General features: G+C 52.9%; 1 protein-coding gene across 2 annotated transcripts in view; it reads right to left on the bottom strand.

Annotated features, from left to right (window-relative positions):
- RIN3 (Ras and Rab interactor 3) overlaps positions 1 to 25,958 on the bottom strand; it is a 114,491-nt gene that overhangs the window by 50,165 nt on the left and 38,368 nt on the right. For both annotated transcript variants that reach the window (XM_087856193.1, XM_087856192.1), the window contains exon 3: positions 13,362 to 13,479. In XM_087856193.1, the coding sequence (XP_087712319.1) occupies positions 13,362 to 13,479 (118 nt within the window). The remainder of the gene's footprint in view (positions 1 to 13,361; positions 13,480 to 25,958) is intronic.

Raw genomic sequence — 25,958 nt, 5'->3', positions numbered from 1 at the left:
TAGTGGATAGGGAACCACTGAAAGCCAGAACGGAAGGGCCCTCAGACACCACTCTGGTCCAAACTCCCCCAGGCATAGATGGGGAAACTGAGGTCCAGAGAAGGTACGTCATCATCCTGTGAGAGAGGATTAATTTGGGTGCTTTCCAGAGTTTGACCATGGCGCTCTCTGGAATCTAGGTTCTGATTCTGATTGCTGTGGTTCCACCTCCTTCTCCCAAATTCCCAGCACGGGCTTTGAGCCTCCTGATTAAAAACAGGAGGGTAGAGTTTTCAAGGTTTCAATAATAGCAATAGTAATAATAATATTATCTGCCAGTCTCTATTTCTAATCACCATGACAACTCCATTATCCTCATTTTATAGGCAAGGAAACCGAGGCTCAGAGAGGTTAAACAAGCGGCCCACAGGCCACAGTCAAGACGAGGTGCAGCAGCTTGGGAACCTGGTATATGAGGCGCGTTTGTTCCGGAGAGGAGACGTGGGGTGGAGGGAGGGCGTCCCAGTACTTCCTATTGGAATGCACTCAACGTGTCCCTGCTTTAAGTGAGTAAGTCAGCTAGCAGAGACGCCTTCCCATGGGCCACACGTCTCCTCCCCTGTCACCAGGCAGGCCCCATGTCACCCTGGGGGAAGCCTTCCCAGGAGCAACTACGGCCTCCCTCCCGGCGGCCCTGGCACTGGGTACACACCCCGCCCGAGAGCATCAGTCCACCACTTCCTCTGTGCTCCCAGGCCTGACTCCAGCCCAGAATGAAGCTCCCGGGAGAGCGGGAGGCAGGTGTCCCTCCTTTTCGCCGCCCCACAGCCGGGACCTTGCCAGGACGCTACGGCAGGCTTAGCGGGCTCTGCTGCTGTGAAAAGCACCCCCTCCGAGCCCGGGCTGGCGGCCACATCTGCAGCAGCTTGCCGCTACGCTGTCCAAGCCGTAATGGAAGATTCCTTTTCTTGGCGGGTGCTCTTCCATATTTAGCAACTGTGTGTCTGAGGCTTTAAGTCTGGGGAAAGGAATACAGAACCAACTGTCACGATGCAGATGGGACCCTGCCTGGGAACTATGCATAGGCTCAGACGCCAAAACAGAAGGGGAGACACTAGACAGATGAGCGACCTGCCAAGGATCAGGGAGACGACAGAGCAAGCAGACAGGGAGGGGTTTGGGGAGAAGGTGTGGGGAGGGGTGGAGGAGAGCGGAGCAGAGGCAGGCCGTCTGCCATCAGGGGGTCTAATTACCCACAGACAATGAGCTGCAAGTCTGGGAAAGCCATCTGCCTTCTCCGACGCTCACACTCAGGGGCGAGGAGATGTCTTTGACGGTCCCCAGCAAGAAGAAACGCTTTGCTCTGTTGGGCCGAAGGAAGACAAGGAGGTGGCCCATGGCACCACCCTGCTGGCGAGAATAGCCCCGAGGTCCAGAGAAGGACCCATCAAGAAACAAGCCAGCCAGAGAACGACCCCGCTTTGATTTCAGGATCTTACCCCTGAGTTTGCAAACTTACATCAGAAGTTCAGAAGAAAAGTTACCACCACTTAGGGAAGCGGGGAGGCCCAGAGAGGCTCCGTGGTTTGCCAGAGGTCACGGAGCTAGGAAGTGATACCAGGACGTGACTCTGCCGTCTGCGTGGAGCACACGCCTGCTGGTTCTGCAGACCCCGCTGTCCGGGAGAAACAACGCAAACGACACGTGCAGTTCTCAAGTTTCCCGTAGTCATAGTAGAAACGGTACAGAATCAGCTCACACGAATCCTAATACTATATTCTATTTAACCCAAAATATCTAAAATATTATCAGTTTGACAAACCATAAACATAAAAACTTACTAATGGGATATTTTACATTTTTTTCATACTAAATATTCAAAATCTTGTGTGAATTTTATTATTATTATTATTATTATTATTATTATTATTTATTTTCAAGAGAGAAAGAAAGAGTACAAGCAGGGGGAGTGGAGAGGGAGAAGCAGACTCCCCGTTGAGCAAGGACCCTAGGATCATGACCTGAGCAGAAACCGAGAGTCGAACGCTTAGCCGGCTGTGCCACCCAGGCGCCCCCAAGAGGAACAATTTCTATGAAAGCCGATGCAGTGCCTGGCACACAGTGAGTCTGGAACAGTGCCTGGCACACGGCGTCCCTCATAACTGGGGGCTAACGGCTACATAAGATTTCTGGGTAGGGCCCATTATTGGGGAACTGGGTCTCACCTGGGGGCTGCTCAGAGCAGTCCTGGACTGGGAACAATGACTACATTAAAGAACATTCCAGCAGGGGAAGTTCTGCTGGGGCAAGTTCCTTAAAAGTTTCCACTGTGAAAACCAAGAGCAAGACAAACATAAGCACAACAGAACACACGCGATCAGATCGGGACTGCTGATAAAAGCAGTGCAAACTATTCATTGATTCTCGACAGATAAAGGGAGATGGACACAAAGAGCCACAAAGAGCCACGGAAGACACCAGTCCATTTCTATGGAAGTTTGCAGAAGGTCCCACCTCTGACTTCTTCCTTAAATAGTTGAGGCAGAAAGAAGAAATGGGCGGGACAGGCATAGAAACGTGGCTTCCCACCAGGCCAGCCTGGCTGCTTGGACACTGAGCAGCACGTATGTCCCTCAGCGGTGGCGACAGTTTATCAGCCAGGTGCTCGGGACGCCTGGGGTCAGGCAAACAAAGAACAGGAGCACCTCCTCTCTGTGTGGGGCTCTGACCTTTCAAGTCATTTCATTTCCATCTCTTGCCAGGTGAGGTGAGGGGTCCCTTCTCCTAGGAGCCCCAGAGACACTGAGTGACTTGCTTAAGGTCACACAGGAAGTTACTGGGGGAGCCAGATTAGAACCCAGTTCGGTGACACCACCCGTGGCTTTGCACAGGCTCGCACAGGCCCTTTAGCTGCCCCTCTTCCTAGGGGTGAGGCCGCCCGGGAACTTCCAGAGCAAAGCAAATCTGGAAGGGGCTCCAGAGGTGTTCAGAGGTAGCGACTGGCTTTCTCTTTCAGGAGAAAACCCCAAAGCTTGGAAGAACATCTCCTTATGAGTCCTGACCATGGGGTAAACCTTCCGGAGCAAGCCGAGCCTCCTCCACCCCGGTCACCGGGAGAGCCACAAAGCACTCGCAGAAGTACCTTGCTTTGTTTCTTCCATTCTTACCCCAAACTACTCAGCTTTCCCAGCAATCCTTTTAAGAGAATCAGAAGGGGGAATGAAGCACGAGAGACTATGGACTCTGAGAAACAAACTGAGGGCTTCGGAGGGGAGGGGGGTGGGGGAATGGGATAGCCTGGTGATGGGTAGTAAGGAGGGCACGTATTGCATGGTGCGCTGGGTGTTACACGCAACTAATGAATCATCGAACTTTACATCAAAAACCACGGATGTACTGTATGGTGACTAACATAATAAAAATAAAATAAAATAAAAAAAGAGGAGAATCTGGGGCACCTGGGTGGCTCAGTCTGCCTTCAGCTCAGGTCACGATCCCAGGGTCCTGGGATCAAGTCCCGCATCGGGCTCCCTGCTCAGTGGGGAGTCTGCTTCTCCCTCTCCCCCTACTCACACACTCTCTCTCTCTCTCCCTCAGTCTCTCAAATAAATAAATAAAATCTTAAAAAAAAAAAAGAGCAGAATCTGGTCTTATCATGACCCTCAGCAGATGCCAGCTACATATATACAGGAATAAAAGGATGGCTGGATGGAGGGTCCCTCGTGCATTCCTGCCTGGTGTAGGTATGTTCACATATGTTTTCTTGTCTGTTCCTCATACCAATTTCCTTAGAGCCATAATTCACTCCATTTGTGGTTGAAAGTGAGGCCCAGGAGTCAAACATCTTGCTTTAGTTCACAGAGCTAGTTTAGGGGGAGAACAGAATGCAAATCCAGACTTTCTAACCCTAAGAACCAGGCCAACGGGGAAGGTGGGCCGTCAGGGAAGGGGGACGGCAGTTAACTTTTCGTGGGCACCTTCTGCACGTAGTTCCGGTTCACTGTCACAATGAGTCCATTTCACAGTTGAGAAAACCAATGCTTGGTGAGGCCGAGTTTTGAGCAGCATTGCCAAGACCTCACAGCTGATGAAAGCACTGGGGTGGGACTTGCATCTGGGTCCACTGGGTTCCGAAGCCCACCGTCCCTGTCCTCCTGGGACCAAGGCAGCTGTCTGCTCAAGCGTGAGGTGTTATAAAGCGGTTGATCAATGGCCCAGTGTTTGCTGAACACTTGCTATAGCCTTGCCCTGTGCCAGGCTCCGGGGACCACAGATACTGTATCACACCCTGGAAACTTCCAGGTAGCTGGGGGCGGGGGGGAGGTAGGTGGAAAGGAGATAGGAAAACATGGAACAGACAACAAAGGCCAAGAGGAATGGGGAGAGCACCCAAGCATAGGCAGAGGGGGCTGAACTTGGAGAGTATCAGGGAGGGGGGAGAGGAGGGCAGGGCAGTTCCCCATGGGGGTGCAGGGACTGGTGCTCTTCCAGGGGGGGCCTCCACACTGTGATAACCTGGGGGAAACTGCCCCGAGCAGGCACGATCAGGCAGGGGCACACTGGGAACTTCACTATCCACCCAAGCAGAGGGCCCGGGAGAGCGGTGGGCCTGGGGAGGATGCGGACAGTCCGAACAGGTGGGCGCCCCTTCCCCTGCTATTTCAGGGCAGCTGGGACAAACGAACGCCCACTCCTTGCTGGCTGATGTCCGACACTCCACCGCTGTCACATCAGTACTGTCGCTTTAATTCCTTCTGAGAACTGAGATGTGCACCCTCATTGCACTACCTTACGGCGGTGTTAGTCTTTCACATGTTAGTATAAATCTGTTTATTGGCTAGAGAGTTTCCAGGCAGCAAGTTGTCATGGAAGGTGGCAGAGGGAGGCAGAAACAGCTAGAAAGGAAGGTGGAAGCCCCAGACAAAAATGTTGAGCTGAGATAATCCACACCCCCTGCTCTCCAGTGACGGAAAGCCCAGGAGACACTGAGGCCTGGACCCTGACCCCTGACACTTCTATAGTCACCCCTAAAAGGGGGGGGGCTGCACAGAGGCTCCTGGCTCTCTGGAACACTTGAATTGGACTGTTTTCCCTTAGACATATTTTCGGAAGCTGCCCCTGAAGGTGGTGGTCCCTGTACACACAGGCCACCCACTCGGGCCTGACGCTGGCAGGATACCTTCACCCCCACAAACCCACTTCCCTTATCTTCCCCTTCTCTTGCCTCCAATGCCCTGTGTCCTGTATCTTTCTCCCATCTGTGTCAAAACTTCCCCGTGTCCTACTTGCTCAGGGCAAAACTAACTCCTGGCAGTCCCGGGCTTCCTGGGTCCCAGAGAGGGGGTACAGCACCCCTGCCTCCTCAGGAAGCTTCCCCCACTGAAAAGGCCTCCCCCCTTCTTCCCCTTTCCTTGGCCTCACTGGCCTGTCCCAGGTCCCCCAACCACCGTCGAGGCCCTTCCCTCAGGCAGGTCTCCCAAGCCCTCCCTCCTCCTGCCCCATGCTGCTCCTGGCAGGGCGGACGGTCCCATCCCGCACCCACACAGCCAGCTCCCTTCAAAAGTGCCAGTCTCGTCAGGGCACCTCCTGCCCCCAGTCCATTCATGCCTGCCCCGGGCACTGCAAATGAGGTCCCTGACTCCCGGCGTGGCTGTCAAGGCCCTTGGTGACCTGGCCGAATCCCACCTTCCCAGCCTCATCTTTGATCTGGGTCCCCACCACCTCACCCCCACATAGCCCCCCCTTTCCTGATTCTCCTTCCTGCCTCTGAGCCCTATGTGGGCTGTGGTTACTGCTGAACAGGCCTTGTCCCCAGTTTCTCATTCTCACAGTGATTTCCCAACCTCCACGGCCCAAGGAGGCCTGGATGATCTCCTCCAGTCAAAAGTCATCAATGTTGATGCCCCCAAAGTACACAGTTGACATTCGAGCACTTACGACAGCCTGGCCTGCACTTCTGATGGGGTGTGTGTGCGTGTGTGTGTCTGTCTGCCCTATGGCTCCAACGTTAGGAGCCTTGTCTTACAGAGCCCATCGTAAGGGTCTTTCTTCAGAAGCTATTCAGCACACATTCAGTTGGTTGCCAAGTTGTCAAAATATTTAGTAACTCAGAGGAAGCCCGTAATAAACTGTTTAAGTGAATAAAGGGAGGCTAAAACTGTATGGACCATCATGATTCAAAATACACTGGGGTGGGGTATGGGCGAAATGGGGGATGGGCGGAATAGGCGAAGGGGATGAAAAGCACACTTATGTGATAGGCACTGGGTTATGTAGAGAATTGCTGAATCACTATACTGTACACCTGAAACTAACACAACACTGTATGTGGACTATACTGGAATTTAAAAAATTTTTAAATGCATGGAAAGAGAAAGAAAGAAAAGAAAAGAAAAGAAAGAAAGAAAGAAAGAAAGAAAGAAAGAAAGAAAGAAAGAAAGAAAGAAAGAAAGAAAAGGAAGGAAAGAAAGACAAGAAAGAAAAGAAAGAAAAAAGAAAGAAAAGAAAGAAAGAGAAAGAAAAGAAAAAAATTCACCAGTTTTACAATAAAGTTCTTGGAGTTAAATTATCCGATGGTGTATTTTTTTTTCCTGGGCCAACCCCAATTCTGGAGGCCAAAAAGGGAATGGCTCAAACCAGAAAGAAACAAACTGTGGTTAGCTTTTAGCCCAAACCTCCCTGGGTAACAACCACTGCTCGATAAGAGGAATGAATCAGCTTGTTAGCGGAGTTCTCTGGGAGCCAGGCATTGCAGAAAACAATGGTTTTGAGGTGTAAGTTGATGTTACTCAATCCCCATAGCGAATTATAACTGCTGGTCTTTCCTGAGGGCTTCTTCCCTGCAGACACGGTGATAGCTTTTCCCCAGAAATAGCCCCGTTCCGTCCAGGAGGCAACACGATCATGTTAGGAAGTGACTCCAATTCTGACCTCGGTCCCAATGTGTCTTTTCCCCCTACAACACCAAGCAGTTCTCCTCCACCAGCTGGGCGGCCTACAATTCAGCTCCATCCTGGTACTGTCCACCCGGAGGTGGTGTCGGGCCCCGCAGGTTAACGGCTGGGTCGCCCGGGATTGCCCCCTGCCCTGCCCCTGCAGATGCCAATTTCAACCCCAGGTGGTCACCTGTGCTGGCCACCAAATGGAGACAGATATGTTCTGATGCCTCCCTCCTTGGGCTCAGTTAGTTTGCTAGAGCGGCTCACAGAATCCAGAGAAACATCTTACATCCTAGCTCACCAGTTTCTTATAAAATGATGGAACTCAGGAACAGCCAGATGGAAGAGCTTGCATAGGGCACGGGATGTGGGAAAGGGGTGTGGAGCTTCCGCGCCCTCTCTGAGCACCCCAGTCTCCCTCAACCTCGACATGCACCGACCCCAAAGCTCTCTGAACCCCATCCTTTGGGTTTTTGTGGAGGCTTCACTACGTCGGTATGACTGATTCTGTCACTAGCCTTGGTGACTGATTCACCCTCCAGCCCCTCCCTGCTCCCTGGAGGCCAGGGTGTGGGACTGAAAGGGTCCACCACTCTTGCATCACATGGTTGGTTCCCCTGGCAATCAGCCCCCCCATCCCCCTCCCGTTGGGCCTCGTATAAACCCTGGTGTGGTTGAAAGGGACTTGTTATGAGTATCCAGACGGCTTTATGGCTCCTAACACTTAGGAAATTCCAAGGGTTTGAGGAGCTCTGCACCCAAAACTGGAATGGAGACCAAACATATATTTCTTATTATAGATCCTGATAATACAGTCAATACATGCTGTTGAGTGCTTCCCACGCGCCAGGCAATACTGTCGTGTCCCTGCATGGATTCCCTCTTCTATCCCCCAGCAGTGGTGCCGAGACGTTCCCATCTTGCACACGAAGAAACCGACACACAGATTAAGTCGCTTGTCTGCTGTCGCAAGGTGACAGGGACAGAAGAACGCTGTAGAACTCTCTGCCCTCCCACACAAAGCACAGGCTCTCAAAAGAGGCTTGCTTTGACCAGCGCGTAAGACTCACCACAACCCAGCCTGCCTCCCTTGATAAAACAGCAACAGCTTGCCTCGACCGTTCCGACCTCGATGTTAGTAATAACCATTCCTTACCTTTTTATGGACTTAATAAATACACTATGGTCAAATACAGGTTAAGTCTCATCCTAGGATAATGGTCCACTGGTGAAGAAGGGGTCAAACCCAGCAGCAGCAATGTAAGTCTCCCGTATGGACCTCAAACGCATTCTGGATGACAGTCTGACCTGTCCATACTCACAGATCTCTGCTGCCCAGGAAAACTCATCTAGAATGTCTCTCCTCCTTGGTGGAACAGTTCCCCAGTCCAGTGGTGATAACCGTCAGTGCCAATCGGCACGACATCCACCACACTGACCCATGAGGTGGGCTCCGCTCCTAATCACAAGTGTGTCTATCAGCTTCGACTACTTGGTCTGAAACCACAGACCTCAGACTGGGAGAGCTGCTCAGGGCAAGAAGAGAACCTAACAGCTTGGCAGGCCAGCCTTTCTAACGCCAGGGCGTCGGCTGGGGTGGCAGGGAGGATGGTGGGGCCGCCCGGGAAGTGGGGCCAGTGGCTCAGACTGGGTGCCAGGCAGCCACTTTCTGTAGGGGCCAGACCACACTCTGCGTCACTGTCTGATGGTTCCCCTTCTGGAGTCGGGGCCAACTGGTTTCCTTCCTTCCTTCCTTTCTTCCTTCCTCCCTTCCTTTTTCTTCCTTCTTTCCTTTCCTTCCTTCCTTTCTTCCTTCCTTCCTTCCTTCCTTCCTTCCTTCCTTCCTTCCTTCCTTCCTTCCTTCCTTCCTTCCTTCCTTCCTCCCCTCCCCTCCCCTCCCCTCCCCTCCCTTCCCTTCCCCCTTTCTTTTCCTTTCTTTCGCAGCCAGCAGAAAAAAACGCCATCGCGTGAATGTGTCCATGTCACTATCTTCAAGGGTACAGATGAATGAAAAAGTAGCTCGCGTCCCTGCGCCGGATGCTTAACTTGGGCCATGAAGGGGCAGCTGGCCTAGCCTTCATCCATCCTGTGGCCTGCTCCTTTGTCGCCTGGGTCCCCTGCTCCAGGGCCTCTTCTGCTGGTTCTCTGCCTGCCACACACAAACATCTGGGCTCTGAGGGCCCCTGTGAAGCTAAGTGGCAACGCAGACCCTGCAAAGCCTTCTTTTCCCCTCTGTGCCGCCAGAGGAGGGCTGAGGGTGTAGCAGCCGGTGACGCTTCTTCAAAGGGGTAGCAGCCCCGCCCTGCGGTCCCCAAGCCGAACAGAGGACAGCACTGCAGTTGAGGGCTGTTTGTCCCCACAGCACCACCAGCCCCACCTACCGGGTCGGTGTTTTGTGAAGAAACTCTTTTTTTTTTTTTTTAAAGATTTTTTTTTTATTTATGTGACAGACAGACAGCCAGCGAGAGAGGGAACACAGCAGGGGAGTGGGAGAGGAAGAAGCAGGCTCCCAGCCTAGGAGCCCGATGTGGGACTCGATCCCCGAACGCTGGGATCACGCCCTGAGCCGAAGGCAGACGCCTAACGACTGCGCTACCCAGGCGCCCCTGTGAAGAAACTCTTAACAAGGAACCAGAGGACCCTCGGAGCACACAGAAGCACAGAGGGGGCTGAAGTGAGCCTTTCTTGTTCAAAGCAAACAGCAGGGCCACAGAAGAGGCTGACCACCCATGTTCGGGGGATCCCCTCATCTCCCTCCTTTGCCTGAGCATGTGGGGAATCCCAACAAAAGGCCCCAGTTCCAGGCCTGGGCCTTCCCCGTGCCCACTTCCTCTCAGGCTGACCCCCACTGCAGCCACCACAGCGACAGGGGGACTCAGAAGGCTGGTGGCTCCCTCCTCCCATAAGAGACTGCAAGGCGGGTACACAAGGCGGATGGGATTTACCCAGAGCCTGGAACCCTCTGTGTAGGCTCATTCCACTCTTCCTTTTGGCTTCATCTTGCAGGAGGATTAATAATAGTTATAATAATAATAATAATAATAATAACAACAACAACAACAACAACATGATTATAACCCTCTTGTACTCTGGGTACTGTCCTAAGTACTTTATTATTATTATTTTTTAAGGATTTTGTTTATTGTTTTGAGACAGAGAGAGAGAAGCTTCTCCCTCTCCTGCTGCTCCTCCTGCTCATTCTCTCTCTCTCTGCTCCAACTGAGCAGGGAGCCCGACGCGGGGCTCATCCCAGGACTCTGGGATCATGACCTGAGCTGAAGGCAGATGCTTAACCAACTGAGCCACCCAGGCGCCCCTGTCCTAAGTACTTTAGACACACTAACTCCTTCAATCACCGCAAGAGAGAGACACCATTATCCTCCCTATCGTAGAGGCCTGGAGAAGTGAAGGAAGGCCTGGAGAGGTGACACGGGGAGTAAAAGGCAGAGCTGGGATTCAGACACAGGCGGTGTGGCTTCTGCAGTCGGTGCTCAAGCACCATGTGAAGGAGGCAGGTGCGGAATGAGGAAAAGAGAGCAGAAAGGTCAGAGCATGAATGAACATGGACAAAGCGACACATTACCTGGTCCTTTCTTGCTGTTGTCTGGGTTCCGGGGTCTGAGGTTTGGGGAGCAGTGGAGCAATATAAAGAAAGAGCAAAATAAAACACGTACACACTTATAGATGACGTCTGTGTAGTCACAGGGAATGGACACGAATCGTGATTGAAAGAGTTACATTACATGAAGGAATTTTGGTTTGAGTTTTGATGGTATTTTCAGCAAGCTGAGCACTGAATGTTTAAAGGTTTAAAAGTGGGAGGGGCGCCTGGGTGGCTCAGTCAGTTAAGTGTCTGCCTTCAGCTCAGGTCATGATCTTGGGGTCCTGGGATCCACATCGGGCTCTCTGCTCAGTGGGGAGCCTGCTTCTCCCTCTGTCCCTCACTCCACTTCTCCTCTCTCTCAAATAAATAAGTAAAAATCTTTAAAATGTAAATGAATGAATGAATGAATGAATGAATGTATGTTTAAAAGTGGGAAATGAGATTCTACCACATGGTCCTGGGAGGAAGATATGAAACAGGGAAGTAAGAGGCCTCCATCCCCGGGTGCCCTGGTTTGTCCCCCAGGCTCCTAATTGGAAAGGAGACACTGCAACCAAACAGGACATCCTGGTTCCACTGGATAGGCCCTGTGCATCCTCCGAGAAGGCGTCCCATCAGCCTGCTCTTGAACAAAGCTCCCTCCTTGCACTTCTAGAGAACCTGGGACGCATGCTCGGGACATCACCCCTGCCCACCTTCAGCTACTTGTCCGGCCCTCAGGTTTCTAAAGGGACTGTAGGTATCTGGGGCCTGGGCAGGCAGGTCTTTGAAACCGGCTGATGGCCAAACTTACACTGGGGGTCTGTGCACCCCCAGGCACCTGCTGACAACGTCTGAGAAAGGGCCCAGGTTCTTGGAGAGCAGTAGGCGCCCCAAACAACCTCACCCCTCTGCTCTCATTAGAGGGCGCTGTATATTGGTTTGGGAAAACTATAACCCTCCTTCCTCTTTGAGATCCCTACACTTTCTTCCCTGCTGGACACTGCAGGACAGGGGTCACTGGGGTTTGCTGTCTAAAGTAACAACCCCACCTACTCTATCCCCTTACACACTCCTAACAGTTCACCAGGATCCAAGTCCTCTGCGTCGGCCTGCGCACACGCCTGGACCACATTTCCCAGTCTCCCTTGCAGTTGGGTGTGGTCATGTGACCCAGCTCTAGCCAATGGAATGCAAGCACAGGTGACACACCCACTTCCTGGACAAGACCTTGGTAAGACCGGCCCACAAGTTTCCAGCCTCCTATTGGCTGGAGTCCACCGTGGGAACCAGGAGTCCACCTGCTCCTGCAGCAGAGCCTCTGTTGGTCAGGGTCCCTGAAAAGAGCCCTCCCCGCGGTTGAGGAATTTTGCACAGGACCAGGACACTAGCCTCTTCTGGGCTTAAGGCATGACACTTTCTGTTATTATTGTGGCAACTAGCTAATCCTCCTGCTTCCATGCTCTGCACAGCACGACTCTTCACCTCAAGGTCACCCTGTATTGTTACTTGTTGATCGTCTCCTCCCTCCACCTGAATGTGAGCTCAGAGGGACAGGGACTGTGTTTCATCCACTGCTGTGTCCCCAACGGTAGAGCAGCTCCTGACATAGGACAGACACCCAATCACTCTGCTGAACACACCATGAATCAGGGTCTCTATGGCAAGGCCCCCTTATAGCAAGAAAAGCACCCTGTTTCTGCTTTCACTTTCTCGTCCACCTCTGGAGCTAGAAGATTCGCTTTTCACTGAACAAATACCCACTGGTCACCCTGCGGGACCCAGCCTGTATTCTCTCCACTTTGGGGCCCTCCTGGAATCCTTCCCGCCGTGGTCAGCATCCCGTGTCCCTCAGCCAGGCGTCCTTCTGCAGTCACACTTGTCACACTGTATAGCAGCCGATGTCTGGGTCTCTCTCACCCCATCATGTCCCTCCCGCCCAGCTAGATGGGGAGACCCTTGAGGCCAGGGCTTATTCATCCTCCCAGTGTTGGGCCAAGTGCTTCTTGAGAAACAACTACTCCAAAATATTCAATAAATATCTCTAAAGTATTTATTATATTTATATGTTATATCAGTATATAATATTTATGAGACATTTAATACATTTTTTATTGTCTTCTTTAACTCTTTTCACTCTGTATCTCACCAAAGGTAAAAAGCTTCCCACAACCCCAGGGATTTATAAGAGGACCTAAGCTGATGCCTGGAACGTTCTATAGATTCCTCTAACTTCTAGGCTTCTTGGATCTTAATACCTTAATACCCATAGGGGGCCCGGATCCTCTCACTGCGTATCAGTACAAACCTGCCCTTGATCAGAGGCCCCCAAACATTTTCCCACGGGGGCCCAGGCCTGCTCCTGGCAGCCCTGTGCACACATGGGATTTCTGGCTTCCAAAGTGCTTGCCCATTTGACCCTCACAAAGGCCCTGTGACTCAGGCAGGACAGTGACTATTACATGCATTTGACGGATGAGAAAACAGACTCAGGGAGGTTGGATGACTTGTCCAAGATCATGGTTTGTGTGTGTGCTGAGCTGTCTCTAGGACCAGGGGCCCAGTTCCTCTCCTCTTCTTCCTTTTCTCCAGCCTGAACTAACAAGAAGAAACTTCACAGAGACCACGAGGAAGCCAAGCCACCACGCTGTGATATGCGTGAGCGGAAGCTCATACTGACTTGAGTGATAAACTGAGTTCACAACAAACCTGGCCAAATAACTTGGGGGGACTGAAAGTTTCCCCCTTCTTCTAATTTTAAACCCCTCTGGCCTGCTGGGAGTGTCTGTGGTTACATGGCGTAGTATCTTCTGCTGCCGCTGCTGTGTGGTCAGGGCCGGCACAGGAAGACAGGTACTTACTTGATTTTTCTTCTTTAATGGTGTATTCAAGCACCTCGGACGAGCCCTCGTTCAGGGAAGGGAAGTGGACACAGAGCACCAAGTGCTTCAAGCCGCTGTCCCGACAGACCAGGAACGTCTGCAATGGAAGAAGGGAGGGAGCTCCGTGAATCAAAGGTTTGGGTGAAGGTCAGAAGGACAACAGAAGGACAACAGTGGGATGGAAGTCATCCAGAATGTTCCAGAAACAAGGAGGCAGGGTGGGGGAGTCAAGCATCCCTCAGGAAAACTGTGGATTCTGCCCTAAGAGCCATGTGTCACCTGGCCCCTGGCCCCTGGCTCCTGACTCTCCATTTCTTACATGCCCACTGGGGGGTCCAACTAAATCAATGCTTCCCAAAGAATTGTGCTGTAGACACAGAGTTGGGGGGAGTTTAACATGCAGCCCTGTGCCCCAGCCCTGGGATGCTGGCTGGGTGGGTGGGGCCCAGAATCGGGGGATTCTGATATGGGTGGTGGTCCTGCATTCGCACTCAGAAAAGCTCTAAGACACGGGGAGTCATGCTGATTTTCAACTCACACCCCAGCATGTACGCTCACCTCCACCCTCATCCCCACCCTGGGGTCTAAGCATCTCACACTCAGGCCCCAAGTGCCTGGGCTGGAGCTCGGAAGACCGGGAGTCTGGCCGAAGTTGCTGAGGGAAGGTTGGGAGCCACTGGGGCATCCCTGTGGATGTGGCCCCAGTCGTGAGAGGCTCTGGAGAACCACTAAGACGGCACTTCTTCCCTTTCCCCAGTAAGACACACTGTCCTCCACCTCGTTCGTGATGCTCCCAGTTCCCTGCCATTGTTACTGATCAGTAGCTGACACGTACATATTGCCTCCCTAGTCGGCCTCGAGCCTTAACCCCAGGTGATTAGATTCCTTCTCACTTAGTTCTTTTATTAAAGCTATGGGGGGGGGGTGTTATTATTATCCCCATTTTATAGATGGGGAAACTGAGGTAAAGAGAGGCAAGACATGCCCAAGACTATTAGGTTAGTAAGTGCTAGAGCTGGGATTTGAGCTCAGGCCCTTCCTCTCAGATCCACCACCCCTGTATCCCTGGACCTGGCCCAGAGAGGCTGCATCCCTTTGGGAGCAGTGACAGCATGAGCCCATGAGTCAATGAACTGTGGTTGAAAGTTTAGAGCCCCTCTCCTGGAGCACAACAGGGTGGAGAGAGCATGAGAGCCTGGAGTGGACAGGGGAGGACAAGGGAGGATGGGAGGGAGGCTTCTGGAGGTGGAAATGCAGGTGGGATGCTGCCTACAAATGTGCCCCAGCCTGGAAGGGGGCCCTCCCTAGAGGATGCAGCTGGAGGCCGGCTCACCTCTGGAAGCTTCTGTACACAGAGAGGACGCCTGCACCCTGAGCAGCCTCGCCCTACCCTGACAGGTCACCCGAACCTGATCTCATCCCAGGAACATACTGCCCTCCAAAGAAAAGAGGTAACCTGGCCGCTCCTTCAGAGGTCCAAGGTCAAGCTGCCTTCTGCCCCCCAGGCCGGTGGGAACCAGCAGTGTGTGTGGGCCCGCGACGGCAAGTCTGTGCGTGGGGGTGGGTGAGTGTAGTGTAATAGAAAGCAGATCTGGTCTTTGTCCCCAGTTCCTGGCACAGAGCTTCAAAAACCCTTGGAACTTCCTGGGTGACAAGTGTCTTTTATTATCCATAATGAGCTGCTTTTGACCATACCTGAGTTCACACTCACAGGTGACTCATGGTGGGCCCCTGGTGTAAAAGGAGAGGCTGGCCACAGAAAAGCCAGCCAGGGGAATACAGGGTTGGAACTTCCAGCCCCACCTCAACATTCTCCGGTGGGGAGAGGAGCTGGAGCCAGAATGGCCGACACGTTAGTCCGCCATGTCTATGAGATAAAACCCAGCGGAAGCCCTGGGCGCTCAGGCTCCGTTGGAAGTTCCTGGTTGGCGAACACATAGATATGCCCAGATTCCACTGGGGTAGGGTATGGGAGATCTGGGCGCCCCTCCACCCCCCAGACCTCACCCCTCTTTGTCCCTGCCATTGGCTGCTCTGGAGTTGGGCCCTTTAGAATAAAAGGGTCAGCAGAAATATAGTGGTTTCAGGAAGTTCCCAGAGTTATTCTAGCGAATTGTCAACCCCGAAGGGGGGTCATATTTGCAGCTGAGTTAGTGTGGGTAGCCTGGGGACCCCACTTCCATCTGGCACCTGAAGTCAGGGCAGCCTTGTTGGGGACCCTGACCTTGAACTTCTGGGTCCTGCCTGCACTCCGGGTAGTTAGTGTCAGGATGGGGCTGAATTGTCCCACAATTGTCTCCCACTCCCATTGGAGTCGGAGAATTGCTGTCAGAGCCCAATGAGTGAGTGAGTGAGTACATGTGTGTGGCGGGGGCGGGGGGGGGAGGTGAGTATGGAATGAGTGAACTCTGGGCTGCCCCGGGGCCTCCCACCTGGAACTCTGGGAAGGGAGATCTGAGCTGGAGCTGGTGGCACGCCCAGGAAGGCCAACAGAGCAAACCGGGACCCCTGATCCTGAGCTGGGGTGGGAGCTGAGGCTGGTGCCCCAAACTGAAACCAAACTGGAGGGTTTCTGTCTTTGCAGGGAAAGCAGACCCTTTACACATGTGGTGCCTGTGTGTGGGGACACCTGCCCACGTAGGTCCCTCACTCAGAGGCCACGTATGTAGCAGAGCTGCCTCTCTCCAACCTAGAGGGTCAGGAATGGCAGAGGAAGGAGGGCCTGTGTTTTTCAAACTGTGGGTCGGGACCCACGAGTGCAAATGCCACCAACTATTTTTATTTTTTCAAAATAAAATAGAAGAGAATAGAAGATAAGAAGGATACCTATGAGAAGGATGGACTCTTTGTCAGAGAGTGAGAAAAACAGAGAGACCTACAAAGGGCCAGGGCCACAGTCCAACATAGATTTCTTTCTTACTCTACTGGCCCGGCCTTCTTCCTTGACGATTTTGACCCGCACTGATCTCTCCTAGGTTGACTGCGATGACCAAGCATGGTTGCTGGCCTCACCCGGGGACCTCCCTGACACTGCCCTGCAAGCTAATTGGCTCCTTCATACCCAGCACGTACTTATTTCTAGATGTCTTCACTCTGCTGACACATCGGCCCTGTGCTCCGCCCTCGCGTGCCACTGAGAGAAAGACAGAAGATAGGAGCCCACGGACAGGAACTTCTCCAGCTGGGAGGAGAGTCAGTCTGTCACAATCTGTATTTTTCTTGGGCTCCCAGAGGGCCCTGAGCAGCTGATTGTAAGCTCTGTGGCCCTGGGTAATTCTGTGGCTTCACTGAGCCTCAGGGTCCTGATCTGTCAATGGGGAGAACGACACAGAAAAGCACCCAGTGGGATAATCGGGTCTCCACAGATGCTCCCTGAGGATTAATTCTCACGTTTGCCCCCCGCCCCCCACAGCTGGCTTTTGTTTTTCAGTTTCCCAGTCTCAGGCTCCATGGCGAACTGGGGATCAGTCTGCCACTGGTGTTGATTGTGATAAAAACCCAGGAGGGATCTCCTTGGGAGAGCGGTTCAGCCATGGTAAGGAGCCCGAGGCGGGAACAGCGGCTGACACCTGTGCTCTGTGCCACGCTCCTTCCCTACGTTTGGCCTCACTCACTCCCCACCGCAGCCCCGTGAGGTAGGTACCTACTATCCGTCTTTGACGGGGGAAGACTCAGGGCACAGAGAGGCCGGACAAACCCAGGGTCACGCCGATGGGAAGCGCAGAAGCAGGGCGCAGACCCAGGTGTCACCGGGAGCACCTCGCTTCTTTATTGCTATCATGTCTGTGTCATCTACTCATTGGGGGGTAGGGGTGTGGACAGGGGTGGAAAGTCCCCCAGGTTGGATTCTGACTGGTCCCCAATTCTGAATGCCCAACTCCCACCCTTTCTGCACGGCCACAAAGCCTCACGCAGCACTTCCTTCTACCATGGCCAAGTCCTGGGGCTCTTATCTGAAAAGCCAAGATAAGGTCCTGGGGGAAGATGGGGTGGGGGAGAGGCTGTGAGCTAGCGGGGGCAGGACGGAGAGGGAAGCTGGAGGACACCTCTGACCCTTCCTGCCTAGAAGGCCATGAGGGAGGGGGACACTGACAAGGGTCTGCCTGGGCCACTGTCCTTTAGAACAAGAGAGTCTGTTCTGTGTTCCCCTTTCGGGAGGTTTAGCTGCTCAGCTAGTCACAGGGTCCCTTTTGGGAAAGATCCACAGACAACACCCCAGACGCAGTGTCACTGTGCAGCAAAGTGAGGAATAACGCATAGTGACCCCTGCAAGGCTTTCTAGGTCATGGGCAATCTCCTATGCTCCACCTGGACAGGGTCCAGCCAAAGTCAGTGCCAGGGGGAGACCGTCTGTGTGAGCTGTCTGTACACCCCTCGCTCCCACCCTCACGGGGTGGCCTTGGCTTATCCTCTAGGGAGGATCTGTCCACGACGGTGGTCGCGAGTGAGTGTGCAGGAGGCCGAAGGGCTGCATGGGCCACCCAGGGCTCCTGCTCCAACATCCTCGGGGGTTCTGTGTGCAAACTCTTCAGGCCCCCTTTGCTTCTCTTTCTACCCCCTGCAGCTAGCTTTGGAGAGATGCAGCGGGACCCCAATCCCAGCTCCGCTACACACTAGCTGTGGGCCCACGGACAAGCCGCCTTTAGTTCTCTGGGTCTCAGTTTCTTGATCTGAGCGTGAGGATGATAATATCCATCTCTCAGGGTTGCTGTGAGAATTGCTGACCATGGACATCAAACGCCCGACACCCAATGTGCACTTAATAAAAAGTACTTACAATCTTTATTATTAAAGTAGACTGTTCTCGTTTACTGAGCACTAAACCACAGGCTAAGATTTTGATATGCATAATCTCATTTGATAAATATTATTAGTAAGATGATTATTATGTATCTTTTTCCAAAGGGAGAGACAGGAAGAAGGGACTCACAGACCGTCCTCCCATGTGGTAGATTAAAAATGGCCACAAATTCTTTGCCGCTTCTCACATCAAATCTTCCCACAGCTGGAAGGGGTGAGCCTTGCGACTTGCTTTGACCAAAAGAACGCAGCCGATGGGGCACGGTGGGGTTCTGAGCCTAGGCTGTAAGAGGCAAGTCCGCTTCCATGCTCACCCTCTGGGACCAGAGCTGTCACGTGAGGACCCCAGAGCGAGTCTGCAGGGAGTCACGTGGCTCAGCCAGCAGCCAGCACCAAGGGCCAATCACGTGAGTGAGCCCACCTCAGGCCAGCCAGCCCCGGCCGAGCTGCCGGCTGACTGTGGCTGCATGGCTGACCCCAGGTGAGACCAGCAGTAGCACTGCTCAGCAGAACCCAGCCCAGACTGCTAACCCACAGAATCGTGAGCAAATCAAATGGTGACTATTTGAAGCCACTGAAGTTTGAAGTGCTTCGTTATGCAACCGTCACCCATGATAGAGACATCGGGAGGTATGGACACGAGCCCCATCCTTTGGGTACCCCCTCCTCTCTTCCTTCTAGGAGGTGCTGCGGATGGAGCCCAAAGCTCGGAGAGGTGGGAGTTTGAAAGCCAGTGATGTGGCCAGCTCCCCACTCTCCAGCCAGAGGAACCAAGACCGAGAGATGAAAAAGAGCTCCTGAGGTCACGTCAGTTGTTAGTGGCAAAACCAGGACAAGAACGCAAGGCCGGTGACCCTCAGGCCACGGCTGTGGACCACCACAGGTCACGTCCTCCAACCCAACCAACCCAGAGTGTCAACTGAGCATGTGTTCTATGCAGGCATCAGGCTAGGGAGTTCAGATACTTTGCAGCAACTCCCTCCCTGGGGCTTGGCGTATTTTACCCATTGTACAGACAGGAAAAGTATGGGGGGAGGAGCAGCAGAAGGAGAAGAAAAGGGGAACACTCAGAGCAGTGGGCCTTGGGGGCCCTTCCATGGACGACTTCGGCCCGCAGGCTCTGGAGCCCGATGCTCTGAGTTCAGTCCTTAGCTTGGCTACTCAGAGCTGTGTGGTCTCTCTGGGGCTGCTGCTTCCTCTGGAAAATGGGCTCATAACAGTTTCTGCCAGGGACAGTCGCTATCAGCTCCCCAAGAACTAGTCTTTTCCCTTTCTTGCCAACTGAGCCCAGTTCCGATCTGGGTGCAATGTATCCTGCCTCAGGAGGATTCGGTCAAAGCCAATCATGGCTACTCTGCTCCTTTTTGCCATTCACTCCCTCTCCCAGCCTCCCTTGCAGTTAGGGGTGACCAAAAACACATCTAAAAAATATTCGTTCCCTGACAAAAAGACTGAGGCTAGGAGAAGAAGGCCTTTGCCTGTGACCTACTGCTTTTGAATGGCTGAGACAGCTGGAGCTGCAGCTGCCATTTTGTCACCATGAAGTGACAAATCGGAGGACAAAAAGCCAACACTTAAGATGGGGAACAGAAAGGTGAAAAGACCCTGGGTTCTAAGGACATCACTGGGCTGCTAAACTAACCCTGGACCCCAACCTCCAGATTTCTCATTAGATGAACAATAGTGGCTTTATGGCTGAAGCTACCATAGGCTGGGTTTGTTGTTACTTCCCCGCTGCCCCAGTGCCTGGAATGATTGTTAGAACTGCACAGGGGCCTTCAGTAGAATGCCTGCTACATAATAAGCCTCGGTATATGGTGCCTCCCTTCCCCAGTGCCCCTCTACCTGCCTGGAGTCCTGGGAACAAATGGCACAGAACCCCCTCCTGCAAGAAGGTAGCATTCTTATCCTCAATGGTTCATGGATGGCTCCATGAGTTGGAAAGGAAGCATGGTGAGACACCAGGCACCCAGGACAAGGACCAACACCCTCCTTAGCAGCTCCAGACTTCAGGCAGCGTGAAGGGATAGGTCAAGGTGGGGAGTGAGGGAGCAGGAGGTGACAAGTGCAGCCACGGGGGCCTTTTTCGTCCCCCTGCAGTTCAGTCATTCCGCTTCCCTCCCCCACTGCTCCTAAAAGTTTTCCGGATTAACCAGGCCCCCAACAAACCTTGCTGTGCCCCAGAGTCCTCATTCAGCCTCTCCCCTCTGTGGGACAAACACAGACTGGTGCCTCGTTGAGCCGACATCTGAGTCAGCCCACTCCTTCTATTCCCTCCCACCCTTTTGTCAGCTTCCCCAGTGCCCTGCATTAGGAACTCTTAAAAAGCAGAAGAACCCTCTTCCCCCAATCGTACAAACTGACTGAGGCATGCCCACTATGGGGGTTCAGTTTTCTTTAAAGAGCTAGGATTCTCCCGTCCCTGCCCCCCAAACAACCATGGGGTAGTGGTCAGAGTGCAGGGCTGCCAGGCAGGACACTTGGTGTCCCTTCTAGTTCTGACCCTGGTTTTTTGTATCCTTTGGCAAGTCACCTCCCCTCTCTGAGCCGGCTTTTCCACTCTAGTGAGGGCAGGGGGCTGAAGGGTCCCAGGACTCCTTTCTTCTAGAAGATACTCTCCCAGATCAGCACCCTGGGGTCTTTCCCAGAGCCCGAGAGGCGGGCATTGAGTTTCCCGGGGAAGTGACTGCAGTCTACAAGGTTGGAACAGCAGGCTGTACGAGCCTCGCCCTGTCTACCCTGAGCCAGGGTGGATTTTTGGAAAGACCAACTGATTTCCGTAACAGCTGGGACAGAGTATGCTTAGGGAGAGAATTATGCAGCCTCTGCATGCCCCTCCTCCTCTCCAAATAAATATATAAAAACCCAAAGCCCAACACACCATAATGATTTTACTTCTACTATCCATTTTTGGCCTGGACAATCCAGAGCCGTCTGCTTTTCTACTTTGGTTATTTTAGGACTATTTTCCAGCTGCTTGGGGGAAACTTTCCAATCATGCCCATCAGAGCAGTCACAGAAGTGGCTGGCTCTTCCCAGAGGCCCGAAGCTCCGGAGCTGCTGGGCCTCCAGAGGCCAGTGGTCCAGTGGGTCAGTGGCCAGAACCCACTCTAGACACCTGTGGCCCACCTTTCCCATTACTTCTAATGAAGTGGTAGCATGGCACAGAGTGGAGTTTCTCAATCACCTAGGGAGCTTTTAAAACATGCTCGTGCCTGAGCCCTACTACAAACCGAAAAAAAACAAAACAAAACAAAAAAAACAAAAACAAAAAAAACCCAACACCAAAAAACAAAAAAAAAACCCATAAAACAAAAAACCAAACCAACCTTTCTGGGAATGAGGCCGAGACATGTTTCAAGCCTTTGAAGGCAGTCGGTTGGTGGGTTCAAATCACACTTCAGCATTTAGCAGCCGCATTACACGGGGCAGGCTCCTTACCATCAGGGTTGAGGTTCCCCACTAATAAAATAGGAAGCCTGCCCCCTGTTCTGCAGGGCTGTTGGAAAGATGAGAGATGGTGCTGAAGGCACAGCAGACTTGCGGGAGCCATGCCTTCTCTCCCAGCCCCAGCACCCAGAAGGGGCAAGACAGGGGCTACACTGAGGCTTTTGCCAAACTAACCTTGAATGGAATTGGCACTTCTTGGGCTCACACCTGGGGAGGGTGCCTTGAAGCACCTACAGGGCTGGTCCATATCACCATACCGGCCTACTCCAACTCTTGAGCTCACCCCCCCCACCACAAAAAGCCATCTTATGAGAGATTTCTTTCATTAAAAGCTATCTTTTGTCCTCCAAGCCATGGCACTCCAGTAGCAAAAAACAACACCTAACAGCCGGATCTCGCTTTCTAATATGATTCTCTAATAAAAGGAACCGGGGCTCCTTGGAGAAATGGCTGATTCTAGGACTGCGGCAAGAAATATACAAGACAATCCTGGAGCGTGTGGTGTCAGGAAGTAAGGAAGCATTCCAAAAACCCAACACACACATACACGACAAAGATGGCCGTATGTCAACGGGACACGGGCAGCAACTAAGGGAGCTCCTGATGGCCAAAGCTGCAGCAATCCGAGCAACGGAATCATGAAAGTGGCACTGGATTATGACCCAAAGCAGAAAGGCCATCTCCACGAGTCCATATTGCTACGAGTAAATGATGGAATAAATACACGAGTGGAGAAGAGACACAACTCTTGTGCAGAAGAACTCGAAATACTTTATGTAGATAGTCAAGGACTCCCCACTCCCTGAGGGTGGGCTGTGCATAGTGACTTCCTTCCAAAGACAGCAGCATAAAAGCGGCGATACGTCCACTTTACAGAGGGGAAAGCTGACAACACCTGGGCCAGGTGATCCAGGTCAACGCAACAGTCATGTTGATAGTACGTACCTCTGACAGGATATGATGGGAAAGGCACTTTTCTTCTGTGGTCTTCCACCCCCAAACTCATAACCCTAATCTAACTACCAGATAAATCCCAACGGAGGGACCCCCTACAAAACACCTAAGATACTTATATTCCTCAACCTGTCAAGGCCATCAAAAAGCAGAGACGGTCTGAGAAACCGTCACAGCTGAGAGGTGCCTGAGGAACCACGATGACTGCATGTCAGGTGGCTCCTGCATGGGGTGCTGTAGCTGAGAAAGGACATTCGGTAAAAGCCAGGGGCTTTAGTTTGTATGCCCGTATCAAACCTGCTTCATTAATTGTGACAAATGCATCCTACCAGTGTTAGATGTTAACAGCAGCAGAAACTGGGTGAGGAGGATTTGGGAACTCCTTATACTGTCTTTGCAACTTTTCTGTAAATCTAACATTTCTAAAATTGAACTTAAAAAAAAAAAAAACCCCAAAAACACCGTTGGGTGCAGAATGAATAAAGGTGGCTTTTTCATTGCATGTTTCTAGATACACACAAATCAAAAATGGGCCAGTATGTTCCCAATACCTTATCAGAGAAGCAGGCTGCAGGGTGGGGAGATGCGGAGGGGTGGAGCGGGGGGAACACGGTCAAGGTCGCAGAGATATTGGGGGGGGCAAAGAAGCCAGATACCTGGTCTTTTTTTTTTTTTTTTAAGATTTTTTATTTATTTATTCGACAGAGACAGAGACAGCCAGCGAGAGAGGGAACACAAGCAGGGGGAGTGGGAGAGGAAGAAGCAGGCTCATAGTGGAGGAGCCTGATGTGGGGCTCGATCCCACAACGCCGGGATCACGCCCTAAGCCGAAGGCAGACGCTTAACCGCTGTGCCACCCAGGCGCCCCAGATACCTGGTCTTCTGACGATTCACCTCTGGACAGGAGGAAGCACCCTCCTCATGGTGGGGAGGTGGTCCAGGCAATCTCTGAAGACCCTTTGAGCTCTCACAGGCTGGGGGCCACCTGTGATGTCTGCAGCTTTTTTTCCCCCCCATTTTTTAAAGTGCTTTTTAAAAAAAGATTTTATTTATTTATTTGGGAGAGAGAGAACGCAAGAGCAGGGGGAGGCACGAGGGAGAAGCAGACTCCCTGCTGAACAGGGAGCCTGATGCAGGGCTCGATCCCAGGACCCTGGGATCATGATCTGAGAGCCAAAGGCAGACACTTGACCGACTGAGCCACCCAGGTGCCCTGTCTGCGGCTTTAAAAATGAGGAAAGCATTGCATGGGCTGAGTTTCAGACCATTGTGTGGGATGACATTACCCAGCAAAGGGCCTCCCTGAAGGTCACACCTCTCCCGAGTTGTGTGGCTTCAGGCAAGTGAGGGAACCTCTCTGCGCCTGTGCTTCCTCAGCAGGAAACGAGAATCACACCGACCACCTGACAGAACTCGCTGTGGGGACAGATAAGATTGTGCAAAGAACCACTCTGGGTAAAAGTCGGCCAACCGTTCCTATCAGAGCACGAACTTTGGGCTCTGCTTCTGCTTGAAAATACAGATGGGACCAGTCGGGGTAAAGGCAGAGAGGGAGGGGGCAGGGAAGTCAGAGAAGGCGCATCCGCTCAGGGCTGTCCTCAGGGCTGGCCCAGCCCCTGAGGCCTCAGGGGGGCGCTGAGCGGAGCAGTGTGCGGGCCTGGCTGACCCCCTTAGAAGGGCAGTCACCTTCCATCTTAATCATAGCTGTGCTCTCACTCCTGGGATCCGATGCGGGTGTCATGTTAGGACCCAGCCTTGGAGAAGCTTTCTATTTGCCATACTCAGCTCCCAGATGGTAGGGAGCCAGCTTTGTCTGCTCCCCAGATGCAGCCCCACCCTCCCTGCCATCCCTCATTTGTTCTCAGGAACGATCAGAGCCAGACCTGCTGTGCACCTAGGCCTGAGAGGCCGGTGTCACGAGCCACACAGATGCAATGTGACTCTGCTCCCTCGCCACTCCGGTTGGTGCCAGTGCCCCCAGTCATGCTGCCTTCCATCCCCATGTCCCCCAGCCCAGCTTCTGCCCACTTCTGGGGCTCAGCCTATGCTGTGCCAGCACCCACCCACTCTCCAACAGACCCTCTCTGCTCCCCCATCCCTGTCCGGCCCATCCATCCTGCAGGACCCAGCTCAGCACTGCCTCCTCCAGGAAGTCCACCCGCATCACCCCAGAGCTCGGCATCTCTGAACACAGTCAGATCTCATTCTCAGGGCAGAGAAGAGGTACTGGAACACGAATCCTCACACCCCATGGCCTTGAACTCATGGCTCTCAGGAGTCAGTGGACAGGAACAGCTTTCTAGTGTCCTGGGTGGGATGGCCTCGAGATGTGTGTTCACACTGGTTCCCAGAATGCCGCAGCAGGATCCAGCTCCCCTTGCAGCCCGCGGTAACGTGCAAGATCACATACCTGTCATTAGCTGCCTCCCTGTCTTATTTCCCCTGCTGGCTTCCTAGGCTCACCTCCCAAACAAACCACTTGAACTCAGATCCTTGTCTCGGGGTCTGCTTCTGGAGAAGCCCAAACTAGGGAGCTCCACTTAGCCTCAGTTTCCTTATCTGTAAGTTGGGAATAAGAGCAGATTCAGAGGCCTCCCAGGATTATCACAAGGATTCAATGAGATGACATCACACAGGACTTGGCATTAAAGCCACTACAGGGCCCAGCGTCAAGAAGCATTCTTCACGTAGAACCACTCTTGTTACTTTGATTTGACACTTTCTGAAGACAGGGCTGAACCCTGGCGCAGAGCAGTCGGGACTTAGGCCCGGCCCAGCTTGCCCTGAAGATGCACTTGACTTTCCTAGGACGGGTCCTCACTGTCTTATCCACCCGCATCTATACCCATGCCCAGGACACACCTCCCCAGTGACCAAGAAAGCCCCAGGAAATGGCCATCCCTCCACATCCAAACCTTGCACGTGGACCTCTTTTTGAGCCGCATCCCCCCAGGAAGGGTGGGAAGCCAGCACCTAAGAGGGAAGTGGGTAATTCGCTGGCTGACTGGACACGTTGGGGACGTTGACTGGGACACTCACTGGCATGAATCCCTATTTTATTTTCCACAGTTTCATCATCTGCTCCGAAGCCCCCAGTCAGCTCAAAATAGAAAACCTTTTGGTGGTGAGGGACGAAACAAAAGAGCTTGTTTTCTTGAGGACGATAGTCAGCCTGCCTGCCCCCAGAGCCCCCTCCCTGCTCACCCCTCCAGAAGGATCTGCAGAATCCCGGGCTGCCCCTGGTGCTGTAGTGGGGCTGGCCTGGCCCGCAGGGCACCTGCCACTATACCCAGAGGAGACCCGCCCCCCCTCCCCCCCCACCCCGGGTCTTGGCAGAATTCTGCTGGGTTGCCTGGCCTCTATGGTCCCTAC

The sequence above is a fragment of the Ursus americanus genome, chromosome 26 (genome assembly GCF_024610735.1).
Source record: "Ursus americanus isolate L20-20 chromosome 26, mUrsAme1.1.p, whole genome shotgun sequence".
NCBI lineage: Eukaryota > Metazoa > Chordata > Mammalia > Carnivora > Ursidae > Ursus > Ursus americanus.
The sequence above is the reverse complement of the archived record's forward strand: the minus strand, read 5'-3'. Positions and strand labels throughout refer to the sequence as shown.